Source organism: Aphelocoma coerulescens, chromosome 11 (genome assembly GCF_041296385.1).
Source record: "Aphelocoma coerulescens isolate FSJ_1873_10779 chromosome 11, UR_Acoe_1.0, whole genome shotgun sequence".
Taxonomy (NCBI): Eukaryota; Metazoa; Chordata; class Aves; order Passeriformes; family Corvidae; genus Aphelocoma; species Aphelocoma coerulescens.
In genome coordinates this window covers 4671959-4698095 of record NC_091025.1, presented here as the reverse complement: position 1 = coordinate 4698095, position 26137 = coordinate 4671959, and the positions used below count along the sequence as shown (strand labels likewise).

The 26137-nt window shown below is 44.0% G+C and overlaps 1 protein-coding gene across 2 annotated transcripts in view; it reads left to right on the top strand.

Moving 5' to 3' along the window:
* Nucleotides 1–26137, top strand: part of CMIP (c-Maf inducing protein) — a 131978-nt gene that overhangs the window by 80483 nt on the left and 25358 nt on the right. For both annotated transcript variants that reach the window (XM_069026677.1, XM_069026678.1), the window contains exons 4-9: nt 16341–16502; nt 17665–17706; nt 20335–20397; nt 21804–21884; nt 25148–25251; nt 25817–25921. In XM_069026677.1, coding sequence (XP_068882778.1) covers nt 16341–16502; nt 17665–17706; nt 20335–20397; nt 21804–21884; nt 25148–25251; nt 25817–25921 — 557 coding nt within the window. The remainder of the gene's footprint in view (nt 1–16340; nt 16503–17664; nt 17707–20334; nt 20398–21803; nt 21885–25147; nt 25252–25816; nt 25922–26137) is intronic.

Sequence of the window (26137 nt, the reverse complement as noted above, 5' to 3'; positions counted from 1 at the left end):
TTCCCTTTACCAAGAATAGCAAATAGTGTTTTCCCATAAGAACAGTGACAGGGTTTAGTCACTGCCCAGGTACTTGGCACTAAGAAATTCCTCTTTGCTAAAATGGAGGTAATTTAGGTGGTTTTTGTTGCTTAATAGTTCAGAGGAAGTGCACCTGGTAACTTCCTGCTCTTTGGCAGGTTTAAGTGAGATCCCAACGGGATGAAGAAGCAGGACAAGCTGTCAGTGTAGAAGGGGAGTGGGGGAGTGCAGTTGTGTGTCTACCTTAGTGAATTTTATCACTTTACTGGCACTGTAGCCTATGACTTTAAGAGCCAGGTGCCAAGGCTCGTCTCACTCCATAATTTGTAAGGTTTGATGATTAAGCAGGTAGTGAGGGAACCCACAAAAAGCAGGAAACCTATTCTTCTGGAATGGGGCATTTACACAAAGCACCAGCTGGCAGAGACATTGCTGCAGCTGTATTATAATTGGGTGGTTGTGCTGATGAATGATATATTTGTCCAGTGGTCTTACAAATAATAGGTCAAACCATTTCTGTGGGATGTAGAACACAGATGCAAACCGGTGCAGATAGCTGTAGCAGTTGTTCAGGGGAAAACATTCAACAGAGATGATCTTGCTGTTGTTCCTCCTTGTGTGGTGGGAGCATTTAGGGAGCCCAGCTGAACCCAGAGCCCCAGTGTACTTGGCACTAGATTTAAGTGGAGCAGGAGGCCTTTACTTCCCCTGCCCAAACAAGGCTGGAGGAATCTATTGTACAGACGGCAAACTGATATTCTGAGAATTTCCAGCAGTGGGGATTGCCCCCTCTTAAATTACAATTGTGAGAGCAGATTCATATTCTGTCACTGTCCTTCTGACTCCTTTTCCTGTGCTTGAAGCCTTGGGAGTCAGATGCTGCGTGTACTCTGAGCTACATGAGAAATGGGTAAGAACAGTGAATAGCTGTGTTTGAAATACTTGGGGAAACTCTTTAGGTTCTGGCACATACTTTGGTTTTGTAGGAAGGTGCTAAGGTCTGTGAGAGAGCTTTGATGTGGTGCAGTTCTAAGGTTTAACATGCTGTGGGAATTCAATTTGCCAACTGGGACCCTGGAATTTTTTTTTTTTTTTCTAGAGACAAACATGGAAATAAAAATCAAGAATAATTTCTTCCTGTGACCCAGAGAATAATAAAAGAGACGGTACAGATTAACAGAAATTAAAGAGAACCAAACACATAATTATCCATGTTTTAGATCCAGCTCCAAGAGGTTTTATGTGTCATCCAGCTAACTAGCTGTCAAGATGCTTACACAGCTTTTTATTTGTGTCTTTTTCCTTGAATACTGTGCTCAATGAAGTCAGCAGGGGTGTAGGGATAGAGTGAGTGTTCCTTATGTCGTCATCTTATCTCTGGGTTTTCCATTCCAAACCCTCCCACTAAGGGTTACTCATAATTCCTAATTTAATCTGAATATCAATGAGTATCACAACTCCTAAAGGATTTTTGGCCACCTCAGCCTATTTTTAGAAATTCTGATTTCCTTCGGGTTGTAGCTAAGCCAAACTATCTTTGTCGAGAGAATAAACAGAACATGTTAACAACTCTCCAGCTCCTCAAACATAAATCATTAATCCATTGTGTAAGGAAAGTTCTTTTCAACCAAGGAGGCTGGATTGAAACCATGATACATAATCTTTGGTATGTGGAAGCTGATAAGTCACAGCAGTGTATTAATAAAGATAGCAACATTTTCTGTGGATATCCAAAAGAGAATAACTCATGCAATTCTTTGCCCTCTCTGGATCCAGGGCAGATAGAGTGGTAACAAACTTCTCTAGGGGATGGATACAGCTAAACTTGGCTTTGAGGGATACTGGGACTAGTAATTTTGGGACACACACAAATAAGCAAATACACACCCTTGGTATTTTCCCAGCCAGCATCCATCTACTTTGTTGCTCTCTGTTGTTGTTGTGTTGCTCTCTTTGGGCTAAAGACTTTCTGTGCATATGTAGTGCTGAGCACAGAGAAATACCATCCTCTGTAGAAAACATGTAGCCCCATTACACCTCATGCTAAAAGTATTAATCATGAAAAGATACACTTGACTAATTTAGTACCATGTTGCACTTGAGTTAGAAAGACATCAGTGAGGGTTTTTCCCAGGGATCCTTAGCTCTTCTCTTGTGGTGCAGAGCACAGGTACAGAATTACATTAGTTAGTGGGAATTCACCTAAGGTCATGCAGGGCATGTTGCATTTTTTATGGTGCTTGATAGTAAGCCCTGAACACTGCCCTCATTGTGGGGCGAGTTGCTCGTGTTTTCTGGTCAGCTGGGTGATGCAGCAGTGAAACATGTCAGTTGACAGCCTTTGGGGGAATGTCCTGAATTGACACAATACAGAAAGAACAGACCCAGGTCTGCAGGAGAGCATGAAGCGTGACCCAAACTGAGCTTTGTGTGTCTCTGACCTGGATCTTTTTCTAGAAAGGCTTGCCTGTACCTTGTCTTTCCCACTGATGCTTTTAACCAGTGCCCGTGTGTCCCCTAATGAGTACTGCTGCTTGGTTAGGGAGTTTACACATCTCTTAGCAGGGACAGTGCAAATGTGTTAATTGTAAGATTGTTTAGGTTGGAAGGGACCTTTGAACATCATCTGGTCCTCTCCCCACCCACGCCTTGCTTGTCCTCACACAATGCAGGGTTTACTTTGAGGTGGTAGGAGGTTTCTGAGAGCCTGTGAAGCCCCAAACCAGGCGCAGCACTGGCACATGAACTCAGCAATGCTGAGCTGAGGGGAGCAGCTCCCTTCCCATCCTGCTGTTTGTGCTCGTGCAGCCCAGCATACATGCACACCCCTGACTTGCATTCTACAGTCACATTAGCATTTGTTTTAAAATTCATTTGCAACCCAGACCCCATGTTTTCAATCCCATGAATTAGGAAACTGGAACAATGTTGTCATTTGGGATTTGCAAACATTTTGCATTGAATACTAAAACAAGCGATGTTGGCCTTCGTTCAGAAACTTTAATTTTGGATTAATACTTCCGTGGTTCTCATAGGGATTGCTCTATCTGTGTCTTCAGGAAACAGATACTTCCATGCACATGCAGCCCTATTACTTGCAAAGGAATTGACTGTAAAATAAAGTCATACTTGACCTGAATGATGATATGCTCTCTGGTCTTTACTGTGACCAGGTTATGAATTTCTCGTTCATTAATATTGAATATTTTTAATGCAATAGCCATGAGTACATATCTGTTTTTATATTTAATGGTGAATGTTCAGAGTGAGTTACTCTTCTTTGAAATTTAGAAGTGCAAATTATTAAGTTAAGAGCAACTGTTCTCAAAAGTGTGGTAAAGCCTTCCTTGTGTAAAGCACCTTTACGGCTTTGTCACCATGGTAATGATTAAAAATAGTGTTGATACAGGAGTGGGGGTTATATAGAATTTAAATGATGGCATTAAAGAAATTTACAGCCTTAAATCTGGGTTAAATCATGCCTTAAAATGGTGAGATCTGGAAAAAAATCACATTGGATATAGTTAAAAGGGCCAGTGTGTTTAGTTACCTAATTTATGATCTGGGAAGAGGAAGGTTTGGTACTCTGTGACAATTCAATAGCCCTGTGCTCTACTGCATAGTGAAAATACTATTTGAAGAGCTCAGCAGGTCTTTGGAGTGGTAGTTCTGGACTTCAGACCTCTCCTTGAGGGCTACACAGCACACAAAACTTTAACTGTCTTGGCTGTTTCTTTGCTTTCTTTAGCTGAAACACTGGGGCATTTTCACAGAATACAGAAGTTTTCATTTTCTTTTACTTTGAGGTAAAATAATAAATAATTATCATACAATTAGGCCAACAATGGCTTTTTTTTTTTTTCTTTTCTTTTTCCTTTTGTGTCTATGTGCAAGTCAATAATATAATGATGGGAACCAAAGCTGTGGAATTAAGTTTTGCCTTTCAAAGCCTCAGGGCTTTGGAAGCATTTTGGGCTTCGATGACACACTGGTTTTGGATGAGCAGGTTTATTGCTTGGACAGATAAAAGGCAGCCCACAAGTTTTTGGCTGGTGGTTGTACTCTTCCTCAGAAGTGCTTGGGTACCAGTTATGGGAGACCATGAACAGGTTTTTGGGATATCCTGCCTTTCCTCTGCATCATTATGCTGTTCTAGGCCAGGCTTTTTAGGGATTAGATGTGGGCTCCAAGGGGTGTGTAAATGGATCTGTGTTGCCAAGAAGTGAGACTGGTACTGAGCTTTCTGGTGAGCATAGTGAGACCGTTCTTCAGTTTTTGATGACTCTTCTCTTGGTGAAGTTGATGTTTGCTGGCATGGTTTGTTCTTCTTTTCTATATGAAAGGTAACATGAAATGCAGCCGTGTGTGCCTGCTGTTCATCTGGTGATTGAAAAAACCACCCTGTCTGTAATCTGAACAACTTCATTGCAAATTCAGTAGCAGCATAATGGAAATCTTGTCATACTTACAGCCTTTTATTTCCATAACATTTATTTTTTGCAGTTACGTTGGGGGGTGTCTTTTTTGTCTTTATTTTTACTTTCTTTTTGGCTTGAGACATCTTCATGAGCACATGAAGTCTGTTGCCTCTCTCATTTTCCAGCACAAGTTTGACAGTCTCAGGCCATCTGTTATCAGAAGTCACTTGAAAATTCTTGGCCTTGTTTTCTGCTTCTGGGATCTCGTTTTGCTAGAGGTAGCTGTGCTGCCACGGCAGAAAGGCACAGATCTCACTTGGGAGGTGGAAATGAATGGATGAAAAACAGACAAGATGTTGACAGAAAGTTTTTTCTTCTATTCATTTTATGAAACGCTGGTAGTGTTTTAAGAACTGGAACAGGTGGAGTGGTTAGATTTTTTTTAAGCTTTCACTGCCTTTGCATTGGGAAAATACCTCACTCTTTCTGGGGGGCCACTGGAGCAGGTTCCTCCCATAAGGTACATCTGCAGCAGTGGCAGCTGATCACAGTCTGTGCTCTGTGTTGGCTTCACATGAATCACTTCAAATCTGGGAGCTGCATATCCATGTCAGCACAGCACTTTGTCCAGCCCAAGGAGGCTCTCGGCAACACGCTGGGATGCCAGCCTGGATCTGAGCTGCTGCTCTGAGCTGCCCTACCCTCATCCAGCCATAGGCACACGTGCTTTGTGCACTCATAACTGCCTCCTGCATTGCCAAAACAGCCTTTTTTAAGGAGGCAGAACTCAAGCCAGTTAATGGCCAAGTGGTGAAATTTGAGTAGAAACTAGATAGTTATTTTCTATCTTGCTTTAGCTAAGTCAGGACGAGCTCTAAATTTTCCCCTGTAGACTTGGATGCTATCCTATTCAAACTAATATTAGGTCTGAAGATGGAGGGGTGTCAAAAACAGCTGAATAAACAGGTCAGCTTGTTATTGTGTGCTTAGGTCTTGGCTCTGAAGAGGAGCAGATACAATTGCTGGAGTATGTTGTTTCTCAGGAATGCTAAGCTGCTGGCCAAGAGGGATCCTCGGGTTTTGTGCCGGTGAATTGCTCCTCCGCATTATTCCAGCGCTGGCCTTATGACTAATTCTTTGCAATTCAGGATTTCGAGGTCATGGTGACCAAGAATTTCACCAAACTACAACTTCTCATCTATAGCTGTCACAGTATAGAGCTGCACAAAAATTATTCTCTTGTTCAGGTTCCTAGCTGCAGAGAAAAATCTGTTTTTAGGAGATCTCTTATGAGACAGGACAAGACTGATAGTCTTTCCCAGGAGTGTAATTATCCTCCTTGCATGATGCACTGGGTGTGAAAACCTGACTCTGGGAGATGACACATGCTAAGTGCCTTGTTAAGCTGCTGCCATGGGGCCCAGTTCTGCATTCAGGATGTTACGAGAACTCTTGCTGTCAGGAGACCTCCATGACCCTGAAGGAGCAAAGGGGATCTAGGTGTTATTCTAAATTTCTCTTTCATTTCTTGCACGGTTTTGTCCTTACATTTATTTCTTCCAATACAATTGGTATGTGGAGTGCATCATAGTATACATAATGTATTAAGGGATTATAAAACTGCTGCTAATATCCACAGAAAATTGTAAAACAGTATATTGGAAGTGTCACAGCCTGTATCATCTGCTCTAGCTCTTGCTGTAAGCCTTATGTTCGTTCATCTTGTGTGTCACAGCTCCTTGTCTTTTTTTCCTAGAACACTGATGGTTTTAAAATTAGGAAAAAGAGTATCCAAAAGCAAGTGTGTCCTTCATTCCCCTCTCTTCATTCAGAAGCCATTGCATTGCAGCTATTTCCCATAGCTTGGTCTCTGGTGCTCTTTACTGTCTTATTTAAGATGGGAATATTGGATTAGGCTGCGTGACCAGAGGGAAGATCCATCAAGGATGGCAGGGATGTTGTGAGTGATTCTGAACATGAGGTGGGCAGTGGTTCTGGGAGCACCCCAGTGATCTGTGGTTCTCTGTGAGGATGTGAGTCTTGGGATCAGAAAGCTGAAAACTGCGAGTCTTCATTCAGTCTTGCACATCACGCAGCACTTGTACAAAGGAGAAGGAAAACAAGGAAATTGTAGAGATTCAGTGGCATTTTGGTAGACTGAAGAGTTGCAGGAGGTTTGGGGGTTTGTGCTGATGTGGCACAATAAGATGCAATACAAAAACATGGAACAAAGTGATGGGAATGTTTCAGATGCAAATGCTGCTCTGAAATTGGGCATCTGCCTGCGAGAAACTGGAAAATTCAGTGCTCCAAAGCCCAGTGATCTGAAGATAGAAATACCCTGCTTTTCTGAAGTCCATTTAAGATGCTTGCAAGCATCACATCAGCATCCAGTCCGTGCTCTCCCTAAGGCTCTGCAGCAGCTTTCTGACACAAACATGTTCCTCAAGCCGTGCACATCTCTCTTGCTGACGACATTGATGATGCAGGTGCACAAGAGAGAAGCCAATTTCAGAGCCATTTATGGTGTTGAGGAGCTAGAAAATCAGCAAAATAATACATTTGCCAAGGAGGAGAAATTGAAACAGGTGGGTAAACGTCCATTTGGAAGGTTTTGCTGACTGGTGAGAGGGGAGGAGAGCAGGAAAAGCTGAGGGTGTCCACTGCCAGCAATAGAGAGTAATAAGGAAAAGAGATGACGTGGCTTTTTAATCCATTTTGCATATCTGGGAAGAAATAATTGCTTTGTGTGCTACTCGGTGCTACCTCAGCTTACTGGAATTTCCCAGAAAATAAAAGGGGGATAGATTATCTTTCTGAGGTTATCTTTTGTTAGCAGTTACTACAATGTGTAGCAATAGTAGCTGCTTAATCCCTGCTGGAGGTGGTTTCTCAGGTGGTGAGTTCTTCCAATCAGGGTTCTCACATGCCTGAAATTACTGGCATCTGTTGTGCAGCCTTGCAGATGAGGCCACGTCCTGTTTTCCCGGTGATGACCAGCTCTCTCGTGCCTAAATGGAATCTGAAGGGTGCAGTGCCAGAGTGGGGCCTCTGCACAGCAGGTATGCCTGGCTGTGCTCCATGGTGGCCTTGTGCACAGCTTTTGCTGTGCCAGACCTGGTCAAAGTGCAGTGACGATAAGATTGTGCGTGCTCCTTTTTTTTCCTACACAATATCTCTTCTCTGCAGTGGCAAAGTCATTTATTCCCACCACAGGCTGTGAGCTGGTGGATGCCAGGGTTCCACAGACACAGCCATCATGTGTGGAACATAAAGGGCATGAATTTAAAAGGAATTAGGAACCTGTATCAACTCAGCTGGGTGTCAGAGGCATTTTATAATGCAGTCAGTAATGGTAGGTCTCTGCACAGAGGAGCACACAGCAAGGACCACACCTAGATGGCACTTAATGTCACAGTGCCTTGTGTCATCTGTGCTCTGTTTGCTGCCTGTCAAAATCCAGAGTCACACAGTGTCTGCTGTGCTTTGGTTATTTAATACTACTTTTTGTCCCTGTGCACTCAGTGCAGTTAGTATGCTGAAGGCTTCAGAAAGCATGGAGTGTGTATGGTAAACGTGTTCCTGCTTTTTTGTCTAGTAGTCTGCTCTTTTTTTTTTTGAACATGATTTTTCTGACTCTGGGTCATGCTGCAAATACAAAAACAGGTCAGACTCTCACCCCTCTGGAAACTGTGGGTTTTGCCAGAACACTGAGATCCTGATGTACAGACAGTGACTGTGGGGCATTTTCTGCTCTGGAGAAAAGGGCCAAATATGCTGCAGCAGGGAGCAGTGAGGTGTCCTGCAAGAGGAGGCAGTTGTGTCTAAACACGCTTAAAACCTTCCTTCTGCTAGTGAGTCAGAGGCTGTTCAAGTCCTGTAGCTTGAGCAGGGTGTCTGGCTCCTGCCCTTTTGGGTGAGGCCAGCAACCTCTCTGTGAAGGTTTTTCTCACTCATTCTGCAGAAGAGATTTAAGCACCTCAGGAGGGTTTGTAAACTTCCCCCTCACCAGCCTGCAATTAGGGCAGACCTCTCCTGCATGTCTGGGACAACTGTGTTGATCAACTGTTTTGAAGTTTTTTCTCCTGCCCAAGATCAGGAGGAAAAGGTGCTGTGTGACTTTTGCGTAATAAAAAAAAAACCGAAACAAACCAAAACACCCAAATGCTCGTGGGCAATATATTTTAGAATATTTCTTCATTTGGGGAGATGTCACATGGAATTTTCAACCCAAGATACCAGCTTTGTCTCTACCAATGCTTTTTGCGAGCAGGGAGTGGCTTGTGCTTCTGCTGGAGACGTATCTGCAGTCATAGTGAAATTCCGCATAGCCAAAGCAACATTAAAAACAAACCCCAACTTGGCTCCGGTACGGAAAACACGGAACAGCAGTTGCTGTGTGCAGGATGAAAGCTGATGTTTTGCCAACCTGAAGTGTAAAGCTGGTGCTGGAACTGGGGCCTGAAGAATGGGAGTGTTTGCCAAAAGGAAATGGAAGCAGGGATGGAGGGTTTCGGGGAATGCACCAGTGCCGGCCATGCCAAAAAATGTCTCCCCTGTGGACAGGTCTGATTACAAGAGTAACCGCATTAGCCCAGGCAAAGTGCAGCTGGAGCCACAGTTGGCCTTCTGCGTTTTCTAGCTGGGTTTACAGCATCTCAAATGCAGGACTGAGCAGAGCTGGGTTTGGCTCAACCAGCTGTGTTCCTGCATCTTAGAGACCTAAGGGCTGTGCAGGGATTTGAGAGGAAGAGAAGGCACCAGCAGAAACAAAGCCCAGTTTCTCTGCTTCACAGTGGGGAGGTCTGCCAAGGACAACCTCTTCCCTCCCTGCTTAGGGGGGCTGGAAGGAAGCCACAATTTTTGAGTTGCTTTCAGTTTTTGGAGGCACACACGCTGTATTTGCATGCAGGTTTGTCTTCAGTGGAGCTCATGAATTTCGTGGGTTTAGTTTTCTTTCTTTCCCTTGGGTAGAATATCCTTCCCATTCCATCCTCTCATCTCCTGTTGCTACTGAAGGATATCTTTGCAGTAGTGTTGAGCACATCACAGAGCAGAAGCCCAGAAGGATGGGTAGTCAGGTGACAGCTGTGTGCAAAGGAGGTAGAGAGTGTGTGTATATATATATATATATATATATATATATGTAGATAAGATATATAATATGCTTCAGGAGCAAGTTCTTCAGTGCATTAGTGTCGCAGCTGCCCAGTGTCATGCTGGGAGGTGACTGGGGAGCCTGGCCTGTAACCTCCCCCTCGTCCCATGTCCATTTTGCACTTCTCTTGGCTCAAGCAGAAATGCGTTGCGTCTGTTTCATCCTTTCAAAATTGTGTTTATTTCAGCATTCTTTCCCTTTGCAGTGGTACTGTCCCAGTGGTACCTGAGCAAAGGACAAACTCTGTGCCTGCGGGAAGTGTCTGTGTGGTTGTTCCAGCTCGTGCATCAGTAACAGCTGAACCCACGTCACCACTTGCTGAACCCATTGAACTCTGTCAGCTCTGGGACAGCGCTGACCTGAGCCTTGGGAGGTTCTTGCCTGGGTTAGTGAGATCTGGAGCAAGGTGGCAGACACTGGTGAAAGAAAACAGGTGAATCAGGGTAGACTGAAAAAGATGGTGGCCAGAGATGTTGAGATGGGTAAGCATAGCAACAGGGTATCAGCATTCGACTGGCTGTGGGCACAGTGCCTGCCAGTGGTGCTGAATCCTTGGGGTGCCAGGATCCAGCAATTGCCTTGGAGGCCTGAGGGTCAGAGCACCTCAGTTCTGCTCTGTTCCTGGCTTGCCATATGACTTCAAGGAAATCACCTTGGTTTTCTTGCTCTTTCTCTCCTTCTTGCTTTTAATCATCTTGACTGTGAGCTGCTTGGGGCAGAGAATGTCACTGGGTGTATTTATTCAGGACATAGATTCACAGGTGCCAGTCTCAGTGTAATAAATAATGGTGATTTTATCACGATCTTTTTTTATATGAGTTGGCAAAAAATGAAATGTTGTTTAGACCTTAACTGAGTGAGAATCAGAAGTGCTTATCCTACAATATTTCCCTCCATTTCTCTGGCCTGTGGCAAGGAATTTGTAGGAAAGTGAGTTTCAACCAAGGCAATTGCATTCACAGAAGCAGCTGAAGCAGAGAAGTTGATGCACTTCAGCATTTTGCACTGGGTAAAATGAAATCTGAAAAAAATGCCATGACCTGAAAACATGGTAGAGTGCAAAAGTTTGCTGCTGCTGTTTTGCATCTATTTTAGAGAGCAGCACATTTGTCTTTCTGTACAGAACTTCCAGAAGGTCATGAAGAGTTTGATTACTGCAGCATGAGCAGTTTGAAGTCCCTGATTTAGAAAAGTTTCCATAAACTCATCCCAGCCCCAGCCCTTTGCCTGGATTGGGACTTTATATAGACTTAGTCTGTTCAGGTAAATAGCTTTTTTTTTTTTTTTTCATAATGGTAAGTGTTGCAGGTAGGAACACAGTTGCAAAGCTTTCAGTGGATTCAGGTGGTGATTTAAGCCCATCTCTTGACTCTCAGGGAAAATTCTGTTAGCAACAAGTTAACCTTAGGTATTTTTCAGAATACCATGGGAAGTGAGTGACACCTGGTATTATTAAAAGCAGAATATGGGTATGGCCAAGTTTTGGGATGCCATCCCCTCTTTGTTTTCATGAAGATAATGAGTTAAAGGACAAAATGCCAGCAGGTGATGCTGCAGAATACATGATGCACCTGGGCTTTGTAGGACAGGCCAACATGTGTGTTGGACACTGCCAGCACCTCTTCCTGTTCCTTGTTACGCAGCGTTTGAACAAAATGTTCTGCTGCGGTGGAGAAAACCTTTCCAGAGCCTGCTCTCTGTGTTGTTTTGATCTCTGCACATTTGCATACAGCGAGAGGCACCTCCATTTTACATAAGCACTGTCAACATGGAAGTGTAACACTAGCTTGTGTCAGCCATCCCTGCAATGAGCTGGGGAGATCTTCGTGCAGGAGGGAGCCTGACCTTTTCCCTCTTGCTGGAGCTGCCCTCGTTGCTCAGCAAGAAATAAACAATTGCTGGCACCTACAGCCCTCCCTCCAGGGCAGCGCCCGTTCCTGCAGGGGCTCCGGCCTCTCCGGTTCCTGCAGGAGCCCCGGCCTCTCCGGTTCCTGCAGGAGCCCCGGCCTCTCTGATTCCTGCAGGAGCCCCGGCCTCTCCCGTTCCTGCAGGAGCCCCGGCCTCTCCCGTTCCTGCAGGAGCTCCGGCCTCTCCGGTTCCTGCAGGAGCTCCGGCCTCTCCGGTTCCTGCAGGAGCTCCGACCTCTCCGGTTCCTGCAGGAGCTCCGGCCTCTCCGGTTCCTGCAGGAGCTCCGACCTCTCCGGTTCCTGCAGGAGCTCCGGCCTCTCCCGTTCCTGCAGGAGCTCCGGCCTCTCCGGTTCCTGCAGGAGCTCCGACCTCTCCGGTTCCTGCAGGGGCTCCGGCCTCTCCGGTTCCTGCAGGAGCTCCGGCCTCTCCGGTTCCTGCAGGAGCTCCGGCCTCTCCGGTTCCTGCAGGAGCTCCGACCTCTCCGGTTCCTGCAGGAGCTCCGGCCTCTCCGGTTCCTGCAGGAGCTCCGACCTCTCCGGTTCCTGCAGGAGCTCCGGCCTCTCCGGTTCCTGCAGGAGCTCCGACCTCTCCGGTTCCTGCAGGAGCTCCGGCCTCTCCGGTTCCTGCAGGAGCTCCGACCTCTCCGGTTCCTGCAGGAGCTCCGGCCTCTCCGGTTCTTGCAGGAGCTCCGACCTCTCCGGTTCCTGCAGGAGCTCCGACCTCTCCGGTTCCTGCAGGAGCTCCGGCCTCTCCGGTTCCTGCAGGGGCTCCGGCCTCTCCGGTTCCTGCAGGAGCTCCGGCCTCTCCGGTTCCTGCAGGAGCTCCAACATCCTCGCTAAAGAAGCGAGCGATCCTTTGTGAGCTGTGCATGGTAAAGGGGAAAGAGAGATAGAATTTAGCAGGCTCTTCAGCTTTAGGGATGGCCATTAATTTTCTTTATGTAATGAAGATAGTATTTGCTGATGGGGAGACAGGTTCCTGAGAGTACAGAACGTTCCCTGGCTGGCAGTGGCAAAGCAGGGATGAAATTTTGTCATCAAAAAGGCTAACTTCATTTTTCCCTTTTTGGATCAGGGGTGCTGGCTGCTTTAAGATGTTCCAACATGAAAGGTCTTGCTAGGGCTGAACAAGGCGTATGTTCCATGCTGGCTGATTTTGTGCATTAGAGTCCATTTTTCTTAGCTGTTGACTACATCAGTATTACCATTCTTGTCCAAGAAAATGGTGTATGAGCAAGGGCTACAAGATGAAGCCATTATAGGATAGAAAAACATATGAAGATCTTACTTTAAAAAAGCTGAAAGTTTTCTAGGCTCTCTTGAACTTTCTGTTCACAGCAGTGTTCAGAGGCTTTTGAGCACTGATGGTAAAACCCATTGCTTATAGATTTTTGTCACATTTCCTAGCTTAATAAGTCTAGAAAAGTAATTTTTCATATGTGGACTTCAATTCTTTCCTTCTGTTAAAGAGGATTGAGACTTAGGTCTTTGAGTTTCTGCAAGACTTAATTAATTAGAATGATTTGAGAATGAAGGATGCCCTGCCACTGTCACTTATTCTCCTCATTCTGCTTCTTCTGGGTACTTATTAAATGCAGTGGTTTTGCATTTAAAGTCAGCATGGCAAGATTTTGGAGTGATACTGGCTGTGTGGCTCTGGCTGGTCAGTAACTAGGAGGGTCAAATTCCAAGTTGGCATATCTTATTTTCACTCATAAATTTTCACAGGAGCTGCTGCTTTTAGTGAAATCCCACTAGAAACTGGATTCCTACCCTGGTATTTTTGTTGTTCAGGCTATTAATGATAAATGCTGTGTGAATTTTTTCAGCAACTGAAGGCATCTTTTACACCTGCATCCAGGGGGAGTGAACCCCTGGACTGACATTCCTGTTCTCCATGTGGGTCCTTACCAGGCAGCTTTGTTTTTCAGCTCGTGAGTGATTGTTGCTCCCTGCTCTGGAGCCAGCGCAGGTAGAATGGAGCAGATGGCTTGGTGTTGCCTAAGTGCTTGCTGAGACACAGCAAATTGCTTCTGTAACCCACTGATAGGTTTCAGCCTTTAATTGAGGCTTTCAGCAAGGCGCTCAACAGTGAAAAGCATTCTGCTGAGAAAAACAGCAGCGTAACCATGGCCAAAGGTTCAGGATGGCAGAGTTCAACCCTCTTGGGGATGACTCCTCTATTTATTTATTTATTTTCTGCTGCTTTCCCACAATCATTCAAGACTCCCATACTGTCAGACTGCAGCTCGGTCTGTCAGTGTGGTGCAATCCTTTGTGCTGGAAATGTGAAGCACACGCTGATAAGTTTGGATTTTGTGCTTGCAGCAGCCTCGGCATGTCTGCAAAGGTGGCTATCCCCTGGTGCTCCCTTTGAGTCCCTGTCTGCCTGCCCTGAGCAGCAGCTTTGGTGGGTCTCCCCTGCGTGGCAGCAAGTAAAGCTCCTGCTGTCTTCCCTCTTATGTGCGTCAGCATCATCAGAATTCTGACTTTTAGTGGGCATCTCTAAAAAGGAAAGGAAAACTCCCTTGCTCCTCCCTCATCCCAAGCAAGAGTGGATTTCACAGGGAAAGAATGATATTTGTGGTGGAGTTGTCTGAGCAGTGGCCTGTTGGGCAAGAGTTTCCTTCAGCAGCTGCCCCTTAGGCTGAAGGAGCTGCTCTGCAAATGAGTTGTAGCTCACCCAAAAAGGGGCAGCCCAGAGCAGGCAGGGATGCAATAACCCAGTGGTCTAGCTCTCATTCTCCCCGTCCCCATGTTTTGTCAGGTTCCAATTCTGCTTTGAATTTGACTTCTTCACAGTACAGGGCCAAGCAATAAGTTTCAGCATTGGAAATTGTGTCTGTTGAGACAGCTTGATTTAGTGTCCTCAATTAGTCAGAAAGGAGTTGTTTCCAGTTAAAAAACTGTCTGGTTGTCTTCGATTTAGTGCTGGAGTGGGTCTAACAAAAAGACCCTAAATAAAGGCACTACATGAATAAGAAAAATTAAATTCTATGATTCAGGTTTCCCAAAGAGTCCAAGAAATCTGTGATGTGGAAGTAGTGCTGGTAGCTTAAAATCACTGTTGGATTCTCTCTCTCCCAAGGAGCTCAGAAGTACAAAGATTATTGTGCAGTTCTGAAATCCCAGCCACATTTGATAATATCTGCAGCATGTTTTTATGTTCCTTTAGCTTTTCAGTGGCTTAAAAGGCACTGAAAGTGTGAACTACACTGCCAATGTGCTTTTGTACTTGGCATGAATTTAATTAAAAAGATAATTGGATTGCTTTATTAGCCTTTACATGTCAGCCCAGTGCCACTCTCCTCTCCCCCTCTAACAATCCTGACAAACCCAGTACGTTTGAAATCTGTATTTTTCTGCATTGCTCTCTTCTCTTGTGTTTTGGGTGGGAGTACAGAGGTGGCTGTTTGCTGTTGAGCAGTAGATCTGCTGCACGATGGGAAGGAAGTGGCTGATAAGCAGAGAGCCAGCCTGGTCAGATGGTTCCTGCTGGGGCTGCCCTGGGTGAGTGCAGGGGGAAATGCCGGGAGCCGCAAAGCTCCAAAACTGAACAAAGCACACAGGCCCTTTGCAAAGTCCTCTGCATTTAGTACCCTGATGTATAGCCCAAAATGTGCAGCTGAACCTGCAAGCTGCACAAAATGGGCAGTTGATGTGATTTTCATGGAAATGCTGCCAAGGAATGCAAGATCCATTTTTAGTGCAAAACACCGACGTTCTCATGTAAACAGAGAAGTGCCCAGCCGGTGCTGTTAAATAAACCTGAGCATGTGTCCAGACTTCTCGACATCCCTTTTTGCAGGGGACCAGGCTCATGCAGAGAGGAGAGGCGAAGGGCATGTGAACTAAACACAAGGTGGGGTCCTGGCAGCACTGTCCCTCAGTGCAGAGCTCCTTCCCTGCCTCTGGCACTGCCTCCATGCTCTTGTGGAGCCCCTCCTGGCTCTCTTGTGCCCTTCATGTTGTTTTCAGGAGTAACATTTGAACACTCATCATTTCCTTCAATTTGTAGAGTGCCATCAAGCTAACTCTGGGAATTTGGGTGTGGGTTTTCTCTAAAGGTTGCTATTTATAATATAAAGCAGCCGCTGTTCCAGTAGTTTGTGGTCACATGGCTGCTGAGGATAAGAGTTGTCCTCTGCTTGTCCATCTGTGGATGGGGCAGTTGGTGAAATAGCTTGGACATGGTCAGGGGCATGCAGGGAACTGGGGCAGATGGAGTTAGGCAATCAGGAATGCTGTTCTTGAGAGTGGAAATGCTGTTGTATGGAAGATTTGGAGACTTTACAAGTTGGCTTCTGTTACAACTGGACAGTGACAGCATAACTTTTCAGGGTCCTTTGAGACAGAAAAGAAAACCTCTTGGGCTACAGATTTTTTTGCGTTGGTGAAATTGATTTAAATGAGTTCTGAATGTGAATTTACATTCAGAATAAAGGATCCATAAGAGTGATGTTTTGATGGCCTCTCTCTCTCCCCCTTGCTTAATGAGTCTCTTAAAAGGACTTAAGCTTTAGAAACAGTTTGATAGCGGTTGTTAGCCTGAGGAAGAAGGTGTTTGTGAGAGGAGATGATGAAAAGAAGGACGCTCTGGAGGTAAAAAACTCATTTTAAAATGAAAAGAATCATGGTTTCTCATTGCTTCCACAGAAGAAATTGGCTTAAACATAAAAGGTTTTCTTGTCCATTTAAATGTTATAAGTACAGCTTTTCAGCCACCAGAAAAGGCAAAACTCGAAACACAAAGCAGCCCACTTGGGCAGTAGGAAGCACAGCTCCGTTCAAGGGGTTTATGGTGGTGTCAGCGTGGCCCTTTCACTTGTCTTGCAGAAGAAGATTTACAAGTACAAGAAGGTGCTGAGTAACCCCAGCCGCTGGGAGGTGGTGCTGAAGGAGATCCGGACGCTGGTGGACATGGCACTGACATCCCCGCTGCAGGATGACTCCATCCACCAGGCACCCCTGGAGATTGTCTCCAAGCTGCTCTCAGAGGTACGGCCTCAGCAGGGCTCCTGTCGCTCTCAGATGAGAGACAAACAGTTAAAAGCTTGGGGGTGGGTTTTATTTTAACTTGGGCTGTCAAAATTGTGCCCGTAAGTCTGCTCGTGACTTCTGCTGACTTGAGTGGAGTTTGCACTTGCTAGGGAGAAGGAAAGTTTGACCCATGTTACGTAGCTTTCTAGAAACAAAACAAACCCCATTTATCTTGAGTTTGTTGGTTTGGTTTTTTTGGTTGGTTAGTTTTTGTTTCTTTGGTTTTTTTAATTATCTATGGTAAATTTATCATGGTCTAACTCATGTCTTAAGTCAGTGGTAAAACTCCCTTTGACTTCTATTCCATTGGTGTTGCTTCCGTGACCAATAATTTTTGTACCTGTATAATATATACACCAATAAATTAACTGTGTAGCTATTATACTTTTACTAATTCTGGTAAAGAAAAATATTTTTCTTCAGAGTTATCTATCCTCCTCCTATAACATGTGTTTCAAATATTTAACTTTTCATGGACAGGAAATGTAATGTCAAGCAGGCTTTTCATGTCTTAGTTCTGATATGATGGTGAAGGATTTGATATAAGCAAAAAAATCCACTATTGTTTTTTCTTGCAGTAGTCAAAAACCTTAGCAACTCACAACTCTGTAACCTCTGGATGGATCATGCTGCTGAAAAAGCACAGAGCAAACTCATCTGCATAGGTGGTAGCATAGGTGACTTCCAGTCCATTTATTGGCTTTTCCTGGTACCATGTTTAAAGGAAGAATTTCAGGAAAACTGGCCACAAATGGTATCCAACACCACAACAATCCTTTTAATAATTTTTGTAGAAACACACAACTTGTCCTAAGAAAACATTTTAAAGAAATGTATTGCTGGCTTTATTTTTCCAACTGAATGAGACCTTCTCTGGCATCCTGGTGTTTGTGTGCTCAGCTGAGGGAGCAGTGAAGACTTGCACCATCCCTCATAGCAGGCTCTGTACAGCCTTCTTTAGGAGAATGATTTTAGTGCCGTGGTTTTTATTCAGAAAATAAGCAATTGAGTCTTAAGCCTTTCTGCTTGTGTCTAGTGGTAGCTGAGGACTGTGTGTGCTGATGTACCAACTCAAGAGTGCTCTTGGCTCACTCATCTCTTTTCTATTCAACTCTTTCAGAACAACAACTTAACCACTCAAGACCACGAGAGCATTATTGTGGTGAGTATCCTTCTGTCAAAAGCTGAGGACAAATCTATACTGTTTGATAACAGTTCTGTTAGTGCTTGTCTCTGCCCCAGTGAAGTAGGGCAAATGTGAAAGCCTTTCCACCAATGCTGCTGAGCTTAGGCAGGAATCAAAACCATTTGTCTGTTTTTTGTGTGGCTTTGTAATTTCTCTTTCCTTGTTTCATAGATGAATTAGCTTTCTCGTCAGCCTGTGTGAGAGAGCACAGCATGTTGAGTGTTAATAGTCTCTCCAAATGGCCTCCTTAGGAAGCTACACAGCAATATCCATATCTATATATGTACTTTAAATAGTCAAACCCCATCATTTCCAGATGTGCCCTATAAAACCCTTAGGCTGAGTAGTTTCCTGAGGGGCAGAATGTCTCCATTGCTGAGGGTATGTGAGCAAGTGATTGCTGTTTTAAGTGTGGATATGTGTATGTGTCACTCCAGTTTAACACCCTGCTAACTTATTTGTAAAAATATCCTCTTCAACTTTTTTCTTTTTTGTAGGTTACATTTATTTAGACATAGAAAGAAGTGAATCAAATGGCAGCTCTGTTGCTTGTGAAACAAAGTATAAAACCTCAACAGTTTATCAGGGAGGAGGAACTTGGTTCACCCATCACTGTGATTTAATTTCATTCTCTGGCGATTTCCAGATTTTCCCAGTAATCCAATCTAGAGCCTCACCACCACCTGATTGTATCACATCTCTGTGACTCTTTCTGTAAAATGACAAGGTGGCAGGTAGCTGCCAGTAGGTGTTAATTGTGTTGAACTGCTGTTTAAGATACCCTTTTAGCTGGAATCAGCCACTGAGATAAGTTTCTGAGGTAGCGTTTACTTTTCTTGGCTATAGCTTTCATTTAACTCTAGTGCCAAGGGTAGTTCAGACCCCCAGTTACAACTGGTTGTTTTTGGGGGAAGGATTTTTTTTAATGAAAGATGTGAGGTGGCCTTGCTGTGAGGTGGGAAGGTGGACCAGGTGGCCTCCAAAGGTCCTTTTAGCCTGTGTTATTCCTCTGTTCTGGGAGATGGCTTCTTCAGTTCAAGTCTTGTCCTCGTGCAGGTTGTGCCCAAGCCATTAAGGAGTTGGCAGGTCCTGGGCATTCAGAGCTCGCTGCCGTTACCCAGATAACCTGGGCTATTCCTGGAAAGTATTGCTAATACTGTGTATTTATGTAGCATGTGGAAAGTACACAGTACTTGGCTGTGCAGATGGGACCAGCTTTCCTTCTCTGGATGGTGCTGGAGCAAATCAATATCCCAACCAATCCCTTCCTGCTCAGGATGGGGAAGCACGTGGTGCCACGGCTGGGCAACGTGGGACAGCACGTGTCTGCTTTTGACCATGGCACTCGTAAGGAAAACACAGGAAAAAGTCCTTTCAAGCTGTCACTCTTCCACACTGACCACAGAGGCAGAGCCATGACCTGCTTGACCGTCTCTGTTGTTGGTTTGGCAGGTCCTATAGCAAACAGTCCCAAAGGTGGGTTTAGGAAAGATCTTGAGCTCAGGTGTTGGGTGGGCAGCGAGGATGTTCTGGTCTCACTGGGTGGGGTTGTGTTCTCCAGCAGTCCCCAGTGGCTGGGCCACCACCAGAGGAGGAGTGAACAGTTGCAGAAGGATGGCACATGATAATGAGTAGAAACTTCATAGTTCTTAAGTGTAACCAAACAGAGCTTTGCAGATGTACTTGGGTTTCATTGTTAAAATTCACACTAATCTTGATCTGTTGATCTGTGAAACACAGCCACTGCAAGCAGACTGAGTAAGGAGATGAGAGTGAGAGCAAAAACCAAAGCAAGCTGCCTTAGGTGCCATCCAGATTAAATATCTGGTGTTCAGCTGCTTAATACAAAATGTCCTGGCTGCTGTGTTTAGTGTCTTACATTGAAATGGATACTGGGAATCCCTTTAACTGAAAAGCCCAAAGGTACCACCACACAGAATATATTATTCTAGTACCATTTCCTAATTTACAAAGGAAGTAACAACAGCATAAGTTCATTACCCCCTCAGTGGCAAGTATGACCTCTAATGTGTTTACCCAGCATAAGCACATTGGTTTGCATAGCAACAAAAAGAATGGTTGATCTCAGCTTTTACAAAGTTAGATGCTTGATTTTGATAAATAGGGTCCTCCCAGGTAAGAACAGTGCTAGGTTGCTTTTAGTGAGCTCCTTCTCACAAAAAAAGAGCTTGAACTCCTCCACAAAGGATATATGTATGTGGTGTTGTTCAGTTTTTTCTTTTAGGGAGATGTTCTAACTGAAACAGTGAGCTAGATTCATCCTTGCTTTATTACATCCCAAAGCAATTGGTCTGCTCCTGTTTCCACTGAAACCATTATAAACCTTGCACTCCTTTGCCTGTTCTACGTATTTACACTGATGTAGTTAAAAGCAGAGTTTTCTGAGGATTCATAGAAGAGGTGTGCTTGAGCTTACTTGTAAAATAAACACACAGCCCACCTCTAATTTCTTTATTGATGCTTTTGTCCTTTTCTAAAAGTGAGCTTTTATCCCCCCAAGAAAAGTAGTTCCCTGCAATATGCTTACTCCAGTTACAGCCTTGTAATTGAATTTTTCTCTTTTTTCTCCCTTTCTTTTTAAAGGCAATTGCACCTTTGCTGGAAAACAACCACCCTCCTCCTGACCTCTGTGAATTCTTCTGCAAGGTATCAGAACCTTAGCTTTCTGAAATCTCCTAGTTGTATAGGAATGTAGTTCTTTGAGCGGGAGGTTGGTTTTTTTTAACTCCTTACCTCCTGCCCAGATTGAGTTCACTGTTTGGTCAGAAAGCAATGATACTGGGATACTGAACAGCACCATTATGATAAATACAATCATATGCTTAGTATATCAGTCTGTTTTGTCCTTTGTGTGAGAGTTAAAATTTTGAGACTCCCACACCTCAGTCTGGGTACAAGAGGTGTCCTACTGCATGTTGTTTTTAGCTAATGCAGAAATCACTGGAGCCACTGTGTTCAGATGTGTGTAACTCAGCCCTTATGGTATTTTGTTATTGGGTAATGGCAGTGAGAAGATCATAAGGACTCTCTTCTGGTAAATCCATGCTTGTGCTGCATTTTGTATCCTTTATCCATAAACTTCTGAATACTTTGGATTGCAGACCTTGTGGATTTAAAAGTCCTACTTTTCCTTGAGGCCTGTTTGTGTTTCAGTTTCAAGTCTGCTTAAATTTGCTTACTGATGACTGGGTATGCATTTGTCAAACATTCTGGATGCTGCTTGTAATTCCCATCCAGAGTTACTCATCAGCTGCTTCTTTCTGCAGAAATTGAGTCAAGTTACAGAAACTCCTCTGACTTGCATTTTTATAAGCACTCTTAAGTCATCTGTAGCCTCAGACTCAAGGCATTTTTATTCCTGATTTGGAGTTTTTTGCCTTGGATCTCTATCAGAGATGGGCACATAATTGTCTGTAATGTGTGGGATGGGGTGTGTATAGTTGAAGGAAGGGAAACAGGTTATGGACTTCCCAGAACTGAAGTGGACCAGGGTAATGAGAAGGAGAATTTATCTTCAAAATCCACCCTGCCTTGAGTGGGGGGTTGGACCAGATGACTTTCAGAGTTCCTTCCCAATCTAAATTACTCTGACTGATACATTATGATTGTATATTTTATTCTGTGATGGGAGAGTGGGTTGTTGGTACCTTCCAAGCTCCATCACGGGTTTTCAGCCTGGATCCCAAAGAAAAGAGGTTTGTGATATTACACTGCCTGTGAACATCACTTCCTGTCCCCAACCCCTTTCCTTTTAAAACTGTTGGCAGTCTTCAATTGAATTTGACCAAAGGGTACACTGCAAGTGAGTTTTGGGAGGAAGAGGCAACAGGGAAGGGAATTTGCACAGTTTGTGAGCTCCCATGGGAATGTTCTACTAGATGCCAGCAAATCCATAGGAACGAGCAGTGTTACAAGTGCCCTAATCCCAGGAAAGATTAATTTAGCCCTTGGATCTTGTTAATCTCGGGGTAATCCCTGCATGGGGTGTGAAGCCAGGGAGACCCATGTCCATAATTCCTGCAGCTCACAGCATGACCTGTTGCTTGTTGCAGCACTGCCGAGAGCGCCCGCGGTCCATGGTGGTGATCGAGGTGTTCACCCCAGTGGTACAGAGGATTCTCAAACACAACATGGTGAGTGCTCGTGTCACGGGAGCTCCAGCAGTCTGGAGAAGTTTTACTGCCCTATCTTTTGTAATCAGCAGCTGCTCTGTTGCCTGTAATGTGCTGTGGTATCTAAATCTGCCCCCCAAACTGTGAATGCTACATGTAATTGTGTGTTACTTCATCAGTGCAGAACTAATAAGCTTTCAGTGGGACCTTCAAAAGCATCTAAGCAAAGCCATGTTTTCAGGGATATTTCTTTTGGCAGCATTGCCAGTATATGCAGCTCTAGCTCTCTCCCACCTGGCCCATGGCTCATTGTTTACTCCCTGCATGCCATCCTTGCAGTTAAAACAGTTTAAAATCAAATAAATAACAAAACCAGAATGGAGACATTGTTGATTTTGAGCTGGGGCCCTCAACACTTTTTCTGTAAGACACCACCAGCTCTCTGTATTTCCATTTTTGTTTAGGCTCATGTCCAATGAGTTCTTACCTGGGTTTTCTGAATATATTTATGCTTTTCTACTGTAATTCTTCCTTCTTGCTGCAGGATTTAGGTACTCTGTCATTTTATGGCTGTCCTTGCCCAGACTTTCTCTCTTCTCATTGCTGATCAGTTCCTCGTCATTGTTTGAAATAAATGCCCTGCTTTGCTCTCCACCCTGTAGACCAGAATCCCTATCCTGCAAACTTCAAAATTATTCTTACATGATCCATATTCCTTTCCTAAAAGAGGTCTGGGGTATTTACCAGCTCTCCAGCTTTTGTGGCATATTGTTTCCTGCCATGATTTTTAAGTTACGTGAAGAAGTCTTACTTCACGGTGCAGTGGCAAAGAATAACGAGTAAAATAAAATATTTAAGGCAGTTGATTTGGCTGTGATCTCAAGGATGAACCTCTGTAACTTCATAATCAACTTCTTTTCACTAACACATAATTTTAGAGACCATCTGTTGTCATGCTGTGATTAGCATAAACCCAGTAGGAAACAGATCATATTTTTTATTTTTCCAATCTTATTTAACTCCCTGAGTTTACAGAACTAGGTAGAAAGCCCAAGATGGCAGAAAGGTCATATTCCTGGCTCTGTGCCAGCACTCTGCAGACATGTAAACATTTTTGAATATTCTGTAGTGTTCAATGAAATATTCTGTAAATGTTATTCTTGGATTCCAGACTGATTTTTTTAAAGCATCCAGAGCTCTTGAGGGGTCTCAAATAAAATCTAAATGCATAGTGTAATGCTTGTATTTGGTTAGCTTCAGAGAATTGGGTATATTTACCATACTTAACATTTGCAGATTGAAAATCAACATGTCTGTACCGCAGCGTGTAGTCGGAGAATTTATGGTGTCAGGTATTAATTGGAGTGGATTTGGGCACTTTACCACTCTCTGGGGACTTCTGTACTGAATAGTCCTTTAGAGAATGTGTGTGTGTGCACATAATAAGTTACTCTTTAGGGGGACACTAAACTTCATCACCTCAGGAGGCCCTGTGCAGTCCTTGGGGCAGGAGACTGAGCTGGCTCTTCCCACCTTTGCCTCCAGTTTGTTCTGTGGCCTTTGAAAATTCCTGACAACTTTTGTTCCACAGTTTTCTACCTATGAAATGGGGAAACAGTGTCTCATTTATCTATGATCTTGGCATCTCAAAGGTTTTTGTCTTGCTGATAATGCTGGTTACATGCAGGACTGGAGGCTGTTGTGTGCTGGGTCGTTTGGGGAGTGCTCAGCAACTTCCCAAACCTTTGGGTTTCAGCTATTTGTAGGCTCAGCCCAAATGTTTGAATATAAGCACCTTTTTTTTTTTTTTTTTTTGAGCAGTGTAGGTGGTGTGTATTGATCTGTACTTGGTGTGTGACAGGGCATTGTATTCTAGTTAGAGAGATGTTTTATTTTACAGAGGTTGGCAATGACATCCTCTTTATGATCTCTTGGACTTTGATTCCAACTTCAGTTAGGACACCTAGATGGGTTGAAAGCTTTCATAAGCAAATTGCAATTGCAAAAGCTGTCTTGCAAGGCATGTTCATGAAATTAATCAAATGTTGTATGAAGCACACATGGTCTCCTGCCCTTGGATCAAGTGCATTTGCACCTGCTAGAAGGAGCTGTTAGAAGTTTAATGATTTTAATTGTAATATGAAGTGTGGAATTGCCCACAGTCCCTTTGCTGGGTGAAGTTACCAGGCAGCCATCAGTACCAGCAGAGTGTCACTTAGGGCTTGAAGGAGACCTTGTTCAGCCTAAGCTTGTCTTCTAGTTTTTGGTCGTTTTCTCTGGCTGTAATAACTTACCAGATATTAATACAAGTTGTGCTATAGAAGTGCCTGAAACCAAAATGAGTTGACAGAGGGTTTCAGTGCTCTGGGAGTTTATCATCCCTTTTGCAGGCCACCACTAGTTCATTACCATTTTTGGCATTTCTTTAAAATTTCAGTTGCCACGTATTGTTTTTCAGGCTAACTTCCACAGGCAGCTGCTGGAGGGATAACTGGGAGTGCTTATTTGTCCTCAGTGGACCTTGTTCCCCAGTTGGAAATTCGGCTCTGTAGTTCTGCAACACCTGTGTAATAAGGTTACACCTGTGTAAATGTGAGGAAATGTGCTGTGGAATAACACTCACCAGACAGCAGAATTTACTCCTTTCACATCTAAAAATAGCAGGTGATGTGAGGAGATGCAGGATTTCAGTTAGCAGGTGCCTCTCTGACTGCAGGATTTAAGGAAAGTGACTCTTGAGCTCACCTGTCAAATTCACATTGTAGCTGGAGTAAAATCCCAGAATAAAAAACTGATCTCTGGTTTTGTACTTGATTGCTTATTGATTGCATGTCAAAATGATTTTCTCTAAGACCAGAATAGGTATCACACTAAACATGGAAATATAATATTATTTTTTGAGTTTTATTTTTAAAAATCTGCAGTTAGGAGTGGAAGCCAAAGTGCCAAACAAAAAAATGTATTTCAAAATCAAAATATTAAGTGAAAAGTGCAGAACAAATGTAAGTATAGGTGAGATGTTTAGGTGAGATGTTTTGGTTTTTAGTTGTTTGCTTCATTAAACAGATCTTTGTTTTCAAAGTGGGTATAAAGAAAAGAAGAGATTGGAAACCCTGTCATTATTAGTGGGGAGAAGATTACTTCAGTGTGCAGAGGGGCTCTTCTCTTGAAGCTGGCAGCACAATAGCAATGTGAATTCAGCTGGGTTTGAGCTGGTTTCTTCTGAAAACCCACGGTTTCGATGTACATTCACCATCTTCACCGAGTATCTCCTTCTTGGACAGGATTTTGGGAAGTGCCCTCGGTTGAGGCTCTTTACTCAGGAGTACATTCTGTCTTTGAATGAGCTGAATGCTGGAATGGAGGTGGTGAAGAAGTTTATTCACAGGTTAGTTACATTTAATTTATGGTGTATTTCCAATCCTGTGTCCAGGCTTTGCTGTGTTACTTCTCCCAACCCTGCTTTATCTCTTTACTGGCTGTTAAAAGTAGCTGGTGCTTTTTGGTACTGGCAAACAGCAAATAAATCGGGTCCATCAGGCAGCATTGCTGAAGTCTCTTTTAAAAATGCTAATTTTCAAATAAGGGTGAGGTTTTTTGCCTACTTCCACACTGCAAGCAAATGGACTTTGCTGTGTGCATGTTCTTCTCATACATCTAGACTCAAAGCCTCTGCAGAATGATTCAAATTAACTTTCAACCTCATAGTGCTCACTCATGTGTGAGATTTCGGGAGAACTTTAGGGATACCACATCAATTAAATTGATGATTTGGCTTACCCTTGTTCCTAAATAGGGCCATTGGATTTACAGGGTTAAAATATCTCTCTGTTATGGCCCTTCTGAAGATCCCCCGAGGATGCCTGTCCAGGTCTGACACCTTGTTCTGTCTGACTGGTTTTGCCCACAGAAATCTTCCTTGCAATGATATAACCTTGTTTTTTGTTTTTCAGCATGCATGGTCCAACGGGACAATGCCCACATCCCAGGGTCCTGCCAAATCTTGTAGCTGTCTGCTTAGCTGCCATTTATTCCTGTTACGAGGAATTCATCAACAGGTCAGTATGATTTCCCAGCTGACCACGTGTTACTCCCTTCCAAACCCACCGCGCTGCTCAACAAGATCCGTGTGAGATGGGTGTGCTAGAAAACCTGGAAGAAGCTGAACCTTCATTGCCTGGTACTCACCAAGGCAGTGAGCAAAGGCAGGGGTGAGACCTTGAAGAAGGGGCTGTGTGTAAAGCCCTGTGTATCTGCAGCTTTGAACCCGAGCT